General features: G+C 41.9%; 1 protein-coding gene across 6 annotated transcripts in view; it reads right to left on the bottom strand.

Annotated features, from left to right (window-relative positions):
* Positions 1-2217, bottom strand: part of ALKBH3 (alkB homolog 3, alpha-ketoglutarate dependent dioxygenase) — a 34195-nt gene extending 31978 nt beyond the window's left edge. For 3 of the 6 annotated variants that reach the window (XM_019809912.2, XM_011237239.3, XM_019809915.2), the window contains exons 1-2: positions 1818-2211; positions 141-285 (exon numbers count right to left, since the gene is read on the bottom strand). In XM_019809912.2, coding sequence (XP_019665471.1) covers positions 141-219 — 79 coding nt within the window. In that variant the 5' untranslated portion in view covers positions 220-285; positions 1818-2211. Of the gene's footprint in view, positions 1-140; positions 286-1467; positions 1715-1817 lie in introns of those variants that run through there. The other 3 variants (XM_019809914.2, XM_019809913.2, XM_034644705.1) reach the window with 3 other exon arrangements.
* Positions 2218-12158: the final 9941 nt, after the last annotated feature.

Here is a 12158-nt window from a genome sequence, read left to right as displayed (position 1 = left end):
CAAATATGAGTAACACTAAACCTCAACCCTCAATAAAAGATGACCATCAAGAAAATCAAAGCACCAGCTACATTTTAAATAACCTCTTAACATCAACTGAAATGCAAGCGCATTCACACAAGATCGCCACAAGTTCTTGCCTTGCTGAGCAGCGGCCTGGCTCTTAGCGGGGCCAGCCCAGGCTCCCTGCACTCGGGCTCGCCGTCTTTTGTCCTCCATGTTGACCAAAAAGGCTTCTGCTCTTAGCTTTCAGATTTCAATCTTGATTAAAACCACACAACGTATCTGTTTAAAAAAATAAAGTGCTTTTAGTTAGGATTGTGAGAGCATGGACTACCTAAGGGAGTCATTATAATCCTTTCAAGATCAATGCAATCAGAGATTCTATATAAAATTAATTTCTGTAATCACAACATCTCAATCAAGGAGCCTACTAAGTCACTTAGGACTGCTGGTTTTAATGTTTATCTTTTGCAACCTTATAGTACTTTTTTTTTTTTCCCCCTGAGAGAGAGCATGGGGGATGGGGTAGACAGAGAGAGAGGAAATCTTAAACACACTTCATGACTGGTGCAGAGCCCATACAGGGCTCGATCTCACCACCATGAGATCATGACCTGAGCCAAAATCAAGAGTCGGACTGAGCCCCCCAGGTGCCCCAACAATCTTACAGTACTTTTGCTGCTTTCACAAGAAAGTACACTTTAAGAAATTCTAAGATCTATCATAAACCACATTAGTCTTATTAGTCTAAAAGAAACTGTAATATTCCCTCACCTATATGGATATTGAGAAATAGGCTCAGACAGTTTCCAAGGGCATTTCCGTATTCCATTATAACTGGCTACATCAAATGTCCCTGGAAGCTTGTTAAAAATACCCATGGCCTGTCTCAGAAGATCTGATTTAGAATGGATACAAGTGTTTGTCTTTGTGACAAGCATCATAAGAGATGGTGCTAAGTGGGCATGTGTGAAGACCATAAGGTTAAGTGGCTCACCCAGAGTCACTCAGGAAATCAACAGGGGGTAGATTAACATTCAAACTTTATTAACTTCCAGTTTTCAGTTAATTGGAAAAAAAAAACTCATAATGGCCAGTAATACTAATTTGACATTTTTGCCAATAAAATTTTAGCTCACAGCAAATACAGGAGCACAGCTACAAAGAGACAAAAACAGGTAGGTTCAAGCCACATGCTCTGAACCTAAATCCATTTCTTTATTGATCTAAGAAAGCTTCACACTTCAAGTCCTCATAGGTTAACAAGCTCATTTTATGGCTTATTTAGCTTTGCAAGTTCCAGACCTTCCCCAGACCTTCTGAGCTGCACTGGGCCCAGGAATATGTACATTTAACAAATTTCCCCAGGTGATAAGTATAAAATTCATTCTCATTTAACAGGTAGGGAGATAACAGAGGCTGCCACCTGCCCAAAAAGAGTTAATGGCAGTGTCAAATACCAACCCTCCACTCCCACAAGATATGCAGAGGAAGCTTCCATTTTCTCTCAACGAGACCGTCAAAAGCTCTTAGCACAATGAGCTATAGTTCTTGCTCTGTTCACAGGGAAGTAATACGTTGTTCTATGCCAGGACAGCCGTTGAAAATGCAGATTTCGGAGGCCCATCCCAGACCTACTGATTTTGTGGTCTAGAAACTGTTAACTAACCCCACCTTCCATCCTGGGATTCTTTACCCACAGAAAGGTTGAGAACCCTGCAGAAGACAAAAGGCGAGGGCGAGGGCGCCAGCCTGACTCGCTCTGAATCTAAATCTAGCAGTTCCCAGCGGCATGACCCGTCAGTTGACTTCACCTTTCTGGGCCTGAGTGTCTTCCTCCGTAAAGAGGGGAACCAATACCTCTCACGGCTGAAGTGCAGATCAGGCAATCCTCGGAGATGAAAAAGCCTGGTCCTCAAGCAGAGTTAGCAACTTTCCCTATTTTAGAGCTTTTTCTTCCAGGAGCCCCGGGTTCGGTCCTGGAGGTCGACCCGGGAGGGTCCTCAGAGGGTGGTTCCCATAGCCCAGCCACCCAGCGGGGAGCCGGGGCCCCACGGTAGCCGGCGGAGCCCGGCGCGCAGGTACAAACCCGCTCGGTCCTGGAACGCACCCCGCGGCCCCAGACCCGCTCCGCCGCCGGCTGTCGGGGAACCTTAAAAGTGGAGCAACGACTCCAACAACTCGCAACCACAGGCCGCGTCTTCAGGTATTTCCTCTGACGTCACGCGCCGCCGCCACCACTTCCGGCGCCGTCGACTGGAGTCCGGGCAGCTCCGTGTTCCCCGCGCCGGGAGGGCCGCTCTATGAAGGCGCGGATGGGAGGGCCGGGATTGGCGGGGAGCACGGATTGAAGGTGCGGTAGGAGCCCCGTCAGAAGCCGGGATATGGCGAAGGTGGGAAGGGAGACGTGTGTCCTAGGCCGAGGTCCCTCGGGCCATAATCCAGCCCCCTTCGCTCCCAAACCAAACTGGAGACGTCTAAGCGCCGGCATCCTTGGTCTCTGCGGAAAGAGTGACTGGGTCCCGGCGGGGCTGGTGGAAGGGCGAGGGGGCTGGGAAACCAGGTCGTGATGTGCTAAGTAAAAAGATTTAAATTTTACCCTGGAAGCCCTGGAGAACGTAACAGGGTCTTCCTTTGCGTTCCCATCGCAGCCCGTGCATCCTTCCATCAATAACACAACAGGGCATGGGACCACGCCTTCCACTCCATGGCTCTCCAGTGCCAAGCACATTTTGCTTCAGTGAACAGACCTAAGTTTCAGTCCAGACGACACCATTTACGAGATGTATAATCTAGGGCAGGTACTCCACTTCTTTATAAAATGGGCATAGCTGTTGTTCGGAGAGTTAAATGTGGCAATGCATGTAAAGAATTTAGCAGGGTGTTTGGAACACAGTAGAAATTCCATTAATATTGAGTGTCTTAAAAAATAAAATAAATTTGGGCGCCTGGGTGGCTCAGTCGGGGAAGTGTCTGCCATCGGCTCAGGTCATGATGAGCCCCGCATGGGGCTCCCTGCTCAATGGGGATCCTGCTTCTCCCTCGCCCTCTGCCTGCCGCTTCCCCTGCTTGTGCGCTCTCTCTCTGTCAAATAAGTAAAATATTTTTTAAAAAATAAAATTATAAATAAATAAATAAATAAATTTGACCGGTGGGTCAGAGAGTGTCTTCTCCTCACCCCATGAGTTTTTTAGAAGCATCTGTAACATGGCCACGTTAAACCACGTATCTTACGGTGTAAAAATAGAAAACTGAATTGACTGTTTTGTGCAGCTTATTCTCTAAGACCTACCAAGTAACAGTCACTGTGGGCGTCTTTAAAATAAGTCTTGTATTATATACTGCTTACCAGCAAAAGCTCAGCGTACCCCCACCAATCTAATTTTCACAGCATCCATCATTCTTTGTTATACTTTGTGACACTGAAGGAAAATGATTTATCCTAGAACCGAAAGGAAAGAAAAGTGGTAAGGCCAGACTATAATTTTTATCTTTTTTTTGTCCCCATCAACTAGTAATTTGTCAGTGTCTGTTTCTGGTTCAGGAACCTTGGCTGTGTCTTCCAAAGGATGTCATTTCCTTCTTTTCAGTGATTATGGTTTTGGAACAGGGACAAAGAAGTTGGATTGAGGAGTCCGTAAAAGTAGTGATTAACACCTTTCAGCCTCCGAGTAGAACATATCTCAAAAATCCATCCATGGCCCGCTTGCATCCAAAATAACTGCATTTTTAACAAAATCACTTGTATTTTTACCAAGTGTTCAAGGTGATTTAGATGCAGAGAAAGTTTAGAAACCTTCAGGATGCATGTAGGGTGACAAATCATTCCCATTTGTCTGGAATGAGAGGTTTTCCAGGACATAGGATTTTAAATGCTAAAGGCAGGGCAGTACCGGGTAACTGAAATGGTTGGTTACCCTAGATACATGTGAGTATGTAGTATTAGAAAGATGTTCTTTGTGAGTCTTACATCGTGGGTTTCCCCATTTCTATATGCAGGATGTGTTTTTGTCGGGGGTGGTGGTGGAGACCGTGGGAGAGGGAATGAAAGTGAGGTGCCTTGCCAGTTATCAGCCCACTGATTCTCAGCTCCAAACCCACCCTCCCCTGCCCTGCTTGCAATACTGGAACATTTCTCCCTTGCCATTTGGTCCGATGTGAAGCGTCATCAGTAGAGGGTGCTGGAGGGACATTAGAGGAGGAAGGGGTTCTTCCTGACTCCAGAGGGCTCCTCTCAGCTGGCTATGCAATGCAGAGCAGCCAGCAGTGTTTGGCATCTCTTTGTGGGCTGAATTGCAACGTTAGTGGAATTTGCAGCCTTGTTAAGTTCCTCTTGTGAAGTTAAGGCATCGACTGGGAAGGAATGGGATCCCAAATTTTGAAATAGCGGCATCTGCTCGGACCTAGAGGAAACTGATGTTCCTTGGACACCCAAGTCACCCTGAACTTCCCGAGGCAGTGGAAGTAGCTTGCTCTCCTGTGGTCTGAGGAGATGAGCGGTCCTTTGCTTGAAAACCCTGTGAAACCTTCACCTGGAACAGGTGACTTGAAATGCACAGCATAGATCTGAACTTCCCAACGGGTGGGAGAGCACTCCCAGATTTGTGCCTTCCTTGATGGTGTGTGCGTGTGTGTGTGTGTACGCGCGTGTGCGTGCGCGCCTGCCTGGACCTGGATGCCGGTAGTGGCTGCTCCCTCTACCTCCTGTTTCTGTATTCTTAGATGATACCCTATTATGGTTATTAATTTTTTTCCACTGAAACTATACAATTTCTGTCTCCTGTTTGATTCCTGTTACAGTGTGATTGTGATATCAGGGGTTGGGAGCACTAGCTAGCAAGTGGCTGGCCCCAGAGTTGGCCTTAAACTGTGGGTAATCGGTTTGGCTCTGATTTGGATGCTTACCATCATCCCTGGCCCTTTATTCCCGAGCTGCTTTCTTGTTTCCCTTCACCCGACACAGCCTTCCCAAAGTTGCAGTAGGTTATGCTGATTTGGTTGCCTTGCCTCTACTCTGAAATCAGTATTTTCTCAGCGTATGGTTGGAAGACCATCTGCATTGGAGTCCCTGGGGGATGTTTGTGAAAAGTGAACATTCCAGGCTGCCCTTCAAGATTCTGGGTTAGTGGGTCTGGGGCAGGGCTGAGCAACTTGCGTATGTAACAGAGCCTTGTTTCATCTTCCAAGAACCTGCCAGAGTTCTACCTTTTCTAGCTGCCTGTTTTCTGCGGGTGACTACTTCTCACTCAACAGATACCTCATCCCTTGGATGGCAAAACTGATAGATGCTTAAATGCTGGTAGCTTTTACCAGCAGGATTCTGAGTGAGCTACACACTCCAGCCTATTTTCAGTTGCTGATTTTCACACCAGACTCTTGCCAAACATTGCCTGTTTCGATCATATGCTGCTTGTGGAATGCCTGCTGAGAATTCTGGAGAAAATCCAATCCAAGGAAAATAATGGCACATCATGCTAATAGCTCAGCGAAGGTACTGCATAGAGAAATTCCCAGCCCGTGTCTCACTGCCAGGGGCTTGGCGGTTCCCAGCTGGAAGGGGGGAGAGTGTGGGGCAGGAACCTGCCAACTCTACAGCGTGCTGGCACGGAGGCTTTCAAGTCTTCACCAACTCTAACCAATGTTGAGGAGGACAGGATGCTTCCCCAAACTCCAGACAGGAACTCCTCCCATTCAACACCCAGCACAACTGCAGATGCTGCTCGCGAGAATATCTGCCAGTAAACCATGGTGTCAACTGTGAGGAACAATTAAAGGACAATATAATTGGATGCGAAATTGTGGACAGCAGACAAATATCCAGGACAGGAAAGGTCACTAGAGGTCACAGGCATCAGTGAAGGCGTTATGGCAAACAGGGAGTTATGTCACAGTTTTAAACAGTATGGAGCGTTTGTTCGGCGGCGAAAAGATATTGATAGTCACATTACTCCTAAAAAGAGTAGGCAACATTTACGCATCTGATTTCTAAATAATAGCACATAATATTAACATTTCCTGAGAGCAGGCCAAGTTATATGCATACACTGATCCAATTTTCTAACTATTAGTCCCATTTACAAAGGAAAAAACTGAACCATAATGCTACATGAGGTCACCATGCACTCCTCCGCAAATACGTGGCAGAAGAAAAGCCAAATTAGGAAAGACAGGACTATTCCTGGAATGATATATGGCACCATTTCCTGGGGCCTAATAGCTGGGTTCTTTCAGAGACTTTGAAAGTGAAGGATTGGTCAGACCCTAGGTTATAAATCGTTCTTGATGGCTTTATCTAGATGGCTTAGCAGATTCTTCTCTAGAGTCACCAAGTCCTCAGAGCCATGTGAACCACATTATTTCGAGTCTATGAACTGTGATGTCAGCCAAGTCTTTATTCAAATGTCATGAGTACTGACTGTAGCTAGCACTGTGCTAGATACTAAGGACAAAGTAGCGATCAAAGACAGACCTGGCTCCGCCCCGATGGAGGTTACAGTCTAGCAGGAGAGGTGGACATTTTTACAATACACAAACATAATAGTTGTCATATTTGACATGAGACTCTCATGGGGAACCTGACCGAGTGGAGTAATATCCCCAATGTATGAGGACTCTTGTGTTGGTTGGGAGTTCTGATTTGGATTTGATGCAGCTGGTGCATCACTAGCTGGGGGTCGGCTGATCTAGACTGGCCTTGACTCCATGTGCTGTCTTGTCCTTGAACAAGCTCACCAGGCATGTTCCAATAGTGGTGTCAGGGAAGACATGTAGAAACACATCTCTTGAGGCCTAGGCTTAGAAATGGCACAAAAGCACTTCATTTGCTGGCCAAAGCAAGATAAACCAAGTTCAAGGAGTGGGGAAATAGACTTCCCCTCTTGACTGCAGTTGTTGCAAAGTCACATTGCAAAGAGTCTGGATACTGGGAGGAGTACAGTATTGGAGCCATTTTTGCAATCGCTCTACCACAGTAAGTGAAGGGACATATTGGAGAGACTGAAAGAGGGTTCCTGTAGGAAGAGGGTTCCTGTAAGGAGTTGAGGGGGTTCTTTGAGATGGGGTAGAAAGGAGTCAGACCATGCAGACCTTGCGAGGCATAGTAAGCATTCAATGTTCATATATGGTATGAAGCCTATGATTAACATTAGACACTCGTTCTCCCTTCCTTCCCTTCCTTTCCATCTTGTAGAATACTTTGAAGCCGTTGTTGAGACCACGTTTTTGGTGTGTGCCTAAGGCAGGGATATCTTCTTGCAAGTGGTTAGGATGTCGATAAGCAAATATTCAACAAAAGCTTATTACTAAAGAAATTTAAAAGCACCTGAAATTATTAAGTGAATGATTAATGGAATATTTTCCCTAATGCTCTGGAATAAATTATCCACTTTTTAGAAGGAAATTCATTATATAGAGAAGCACGAAAACTAAACTGATGTGCCTAGGTTGTCTTTTGCCCTGAAAGAACCAAAGACAGCATAGCTATTAAATAGAGTATTCATGTGAGTTCCCCTTACAGCTTTTCCATAGGTTGCATAGTGCTTGGTGGTCAAAGGCAGCCAGCATTCGCACTAGGGTGGGTGCACGGATGAAAGACATAATGAACCCAAGTTACTCCCATGCATGGAATAACACAAGGTAAACTGGACATGTTAAAAAGTGGCCTTAAATCTTTCAGACTCCTAATACCACTTGCTCCCTCCCCCTCTCCCTCTGCCCCCCCCACTCCTATGCAAGCTTTCTCTCTCTCAAAATAAATAAATCTTTAAAAAATTATTGGACTATTGGAACTACTACATACACAACATAAGAATGCTTAATATTTAAATAAATGAAAGTATTAAAAGCATTAGTTCAAAATCATCAAAAATGCAGAGCTATTTTTGAAAAAGAACAAAATATAACAATGAAAGTTAAAAACACAATGAAGGGGTGCCTGGGTGGCTCAGTGGGTTAAGCGTCTGCCTTCAGCTCTGGTCATAATCCTGGGGCCCTGGGATCAAGAGAAAAAAACACCTAAGTAGATCTACAGATGATCCAAATATAGGAGTAAGCAGACAAGAACTTTAAAACAACTTTTATGAATATTTATAAAAACAGAAAAAGAAGAAAATATGTGAAACTTGTAGATTTTCAATACATAATTGGTATTTACATGTCAGAATCACATACATACATAGAAAGGTAGTAAAACAACTGAAAAATATATACTACTAAATACTAACCAAAATAAAGCAGAGATAGCTAGTTTGGTATCACGGAAAACAGATTTTAAGGCAAAAAACATTAGCAATAAGGCTGTCACTACATGACCAAAAACAAGAGTTCAACTCACCAGGAAGGCATGATTCTAAACTTTATTCACCTAACAAGATGGCTTCAAAATGTATAAAGCAAAAACTGCTAAAACAGGGGAATTTGAAAATCCATCATTACAGTGAGAGATTTCAAAATACTTCTCTCAATTATTGACAAGTCAGGCAAATAAACGTTAGTAAAGACATGGGAGATTTAAACAATTCATAAGCTTAAAGTACACATGAAGAAAATAACAATTGGAAAATAAACATTCTTCTTAAGCTCATATGGTACATTTTAAAAAACAGGGAGGCAAATCATAAGAGACCCTTAATCATAGGAAACAAACTGAGGGTTGCTGGAGGGAAGGGGGGTGGGGGGAGCACTGGGCATTGTATGCAACCGATGAGACACTAAATTCTACCTCTGAAACTAATAATACAGTATATGTTAATCAAATTGAATTTAAGTAAAATTTTTTTTAAAAAGTGGCCATACCCAGACATAAAGTACATCTCAAAAACTTTCTAAGAATCGGTAAAAATAAAAGGTTTACATTTATATTAGTTCCCTATGGCTGTTGTAACATTAACATAAACTCAGTGGCTTAAAACAAGATTGCTCTCACAGTTCGGAAGGCCAGAAGTCCAAAATCATTTGTAGGCCAAAATCAAGGTGTCAGCTGGGTCCTCAACCCTCTGGAACCTCTGGGGAATAATCCAATGCTGGCCTCTAACAGTGTCTGGTGGCCGACGGCATTCCTTGACTTGTGGCTGCATCACTCCAATCTCTGCCTCCGACGTCATACTGCTTTCTCCTTTTCTGTGTGTCATTTTCCTCTTATTAAGGATATTTATGATTCCATTTAGGGCCCATCTGGATAATCTCATCTTAAGAGCCTCCAACTTAATCACATCTGCAAAGGCCTTTTTCCACGTAAGATAGCATTTACAGGGTCCAGGGTTTCAGATCTGGTATCTTTGGGGGCCATTGTACAGCCTACTACAACATTTATATATATATATATATTTACTTTATGCCAGGCTAGATCCTGAGTACTTTAAAAATACAAATTTTTGCTCACCAACAATCCACAAGCCAGGCGCTGTTAGTCTCATTTTTCAGAAGGCAAAACTGAGGTAGAGAAAGGTTATAACTTGCCCAAGCGGTGTCATACCCATATATTCTTTGGCCACAGTGCAATTATTTAGAAATCAATAACAAAAATTTCACTTTTTATTCTAAAAAAAATTCAGATTTACAGGAATTTTGCAAAGCACAGAATTCCCATATACCACCTTTCACCTAGGTTCTTTCAATGTTAATATTTTAACACATTCGCTTTACCTTTTTCTGTATACATAATTTTTTCTGAACCTTTTGGGATTAAGTTGCATAGATAATGTACCATTATCCCTAAATACTCTTGTATTTTAGTATCTAGTATTTAGTAGCTACAAAACAAGAGCTTTTTTTGGAATAACCACAGTACAATGATCAAACTCAGGAAATAAACGTTGACACAATGCTATTATCTAATCTACAGACCTTACTCAAATCTTACCCATCGTCTCAAAAATGTCATTCTTAATCAAGATTCAATCCAAGATCATATAACATTTAATTGTCACATTTCTTTAGTTTTCTTTAATCTGAAACTTTTGACAAATTTAAGTGGTTGTTTTGTAGAGCATCCTTCCATTTAGATTTTTCTGATATTTCTTTTTGATTAGGTTCAGGTTATCGCTTCTCGGTCTTTTGGCTAGGATCAAGTGTGATTAGGTTCAGGTTATACATTTTTGGCAGGAATACCACATAAGTGATGTTGTATCTTCAGTCCATGATAACACAATGCACAAAATATAAAATTGTCTGATTAATGGTGATACCAACACAAGTTTTTTTAAAAAGGAAATAACATTTATAAAAATTTGAATTTGTGCTTTTAAAAACATTTCTAAACAATTCATAGGTCAAAGAAGCCATAAATTTTTAAATATTAGCACTGAAAAAGAACGTGTGTATATGCATGTTTATGTATACACACACACATCCCCAATTGTGGGATGTAGCAAAAGATAATTAAGATTAGAACAGATGTTTGTCAGAATAGAAAAAAATGTTAAATGTGAATGAAACATTCAATTTATGAAATAAGAAAAATAACAGAATACATTGCCAGAAATCAGAATATACAGTGAAAAGGGCAGAGAGGATCAACAAAGCCAAAAGCTGCTTCTTTAAAAACTAATCAAGGAGACAAACTTCTAGCAAAATGCTCAAGGAAAAGAAAGTAAGACACAAAGAATATTGGGAAAGGAAAGAGAAAGCTTAACAAATCAAAGATTCCTCAAGTTACACTATGCTAATACATTTGGGGAAAAAATGAGTCATTGCTTAGAAATTTTTTTTTTCCAAAATTGACTCAAGAAAAAATAGAAAGCTTGAGTAGTCTTATTACCACTAAAGCAACATAATCAGTAGTTAAAGATCTTCCCACAAATACATACTAGGGCCAGATGGTTTTATAAACTTTCAAGGAAAAAGATTGCTTTAATCTTTTAGTCTTCCAGAGCATAGTAAAATAATCAACACTTCCCAGCTCATTTAATGAAGTTATAATATTGATATGAAAGCCAGACAAATATGAAAATGATTACAAACCAATTTCCTAAATATAGATGCAAAAATTCCAAATAAAATAACAGCAAATTGAATTCAGCAGTACAAAGATAGTGAATTATGACCACGAATCTGTAAAGGTGATTTCATACCAGAGAGTCATAACTAAACTAACCAAGATCTCTGAAATCTTCAGGCAAGACTTAACACAGTTTATACTTTAATATGTATGTACTCCTAGCCATTCTTGGAACATACCAGGCACACACTCTCCTTGGGTTCTTTGCACAGGCTGGTCTGCCTGATTTGGCCTTCTCCCACATAGCTGAAAGGCTTCCCCAGGACTGTTCAAACGCTACCTCTCTCCACTGCCACCATGAGTACACAAGCCTCCCACTCTTACCCTACACACATTGATTCACCATCTTCTTTACCTTGCTTCATTTCCCCTCACCCCATAGCATAAAGCACTCACAATATGTTACTCTATCTTTCTTTCTTCTCTTTTAACCTGTCTTCCTCCTTTGCTTGCCTCCCCTTCCCCCAGGTCAAATGTAGGCTCTACAGGGGCAAAAATTTTTCTCCCTTTATTCACCATAGTTTCTCCAGCCTCCAGAAGGGTAAATAGCATGTGGTTAGCACTCATTAAATGCACACAACACTACGTCTAGAAACTTTTGTAGTAAGGAAGACAAGCTTGCCTTATATCCTTTTAGGATTATCATTCGTAGTACCCATTTTGCTTGCTTTTCAGTGACACAGGTAAAAGGAGACTGCAAAGTTGTAATATGCCATCGTCACATTAACATGGTTTCACTTAATATGTTTGTGTTCATGCTGGACACAATTTTCCACTTCTAGATGTCTCCACATAAACCTCTACAGAAAGAATTACATTCCAAGAGGGAATTTAAATTCTCTCCATATGTATATGTTTTCATCATGAGATGAGTATCAAAGTACAAGGTAGTGAGTCCTTACACATTTTTTAATTGAATTAGTTTCCAACATATTCAATAAAGAGCTGTGATAATTTCCTTTGACACTGTAACTACAGATCAAAGTAGCAGAATCCAGGACCCCCTAAATCTCAGGTAATTTTTGGTGTCAACAGATTTTTTAAAAATTAGTGTACAACTTAAGCTCATTTCATTCTCATAAGGTGTCACTATAAATCTCCTCTTCCACACTGTTTCAGCACCATTGTCTGGTGTCAGCACGGACGTTCACTCATCTAA

The sequence above is a fragment of the Ailuropoda melanoleuca genome, chromosome 16 (genome assembly GCF_002007445.2).
Source record: "Ailuropoda melanoleuca isolate Jingjing chromosome 16, ASM200744v2, whole genome shotgun sequence".
Lineage (NCBI taxonomy): Eukaryota > Metazoa > Chordata > Mammalia > Carnivora > Ursidae > Ailuropoda > Ailuropoda melanoleuca.
This window is presented reverse-complemented; position numbering and strand designations above follow the sequence as displayed.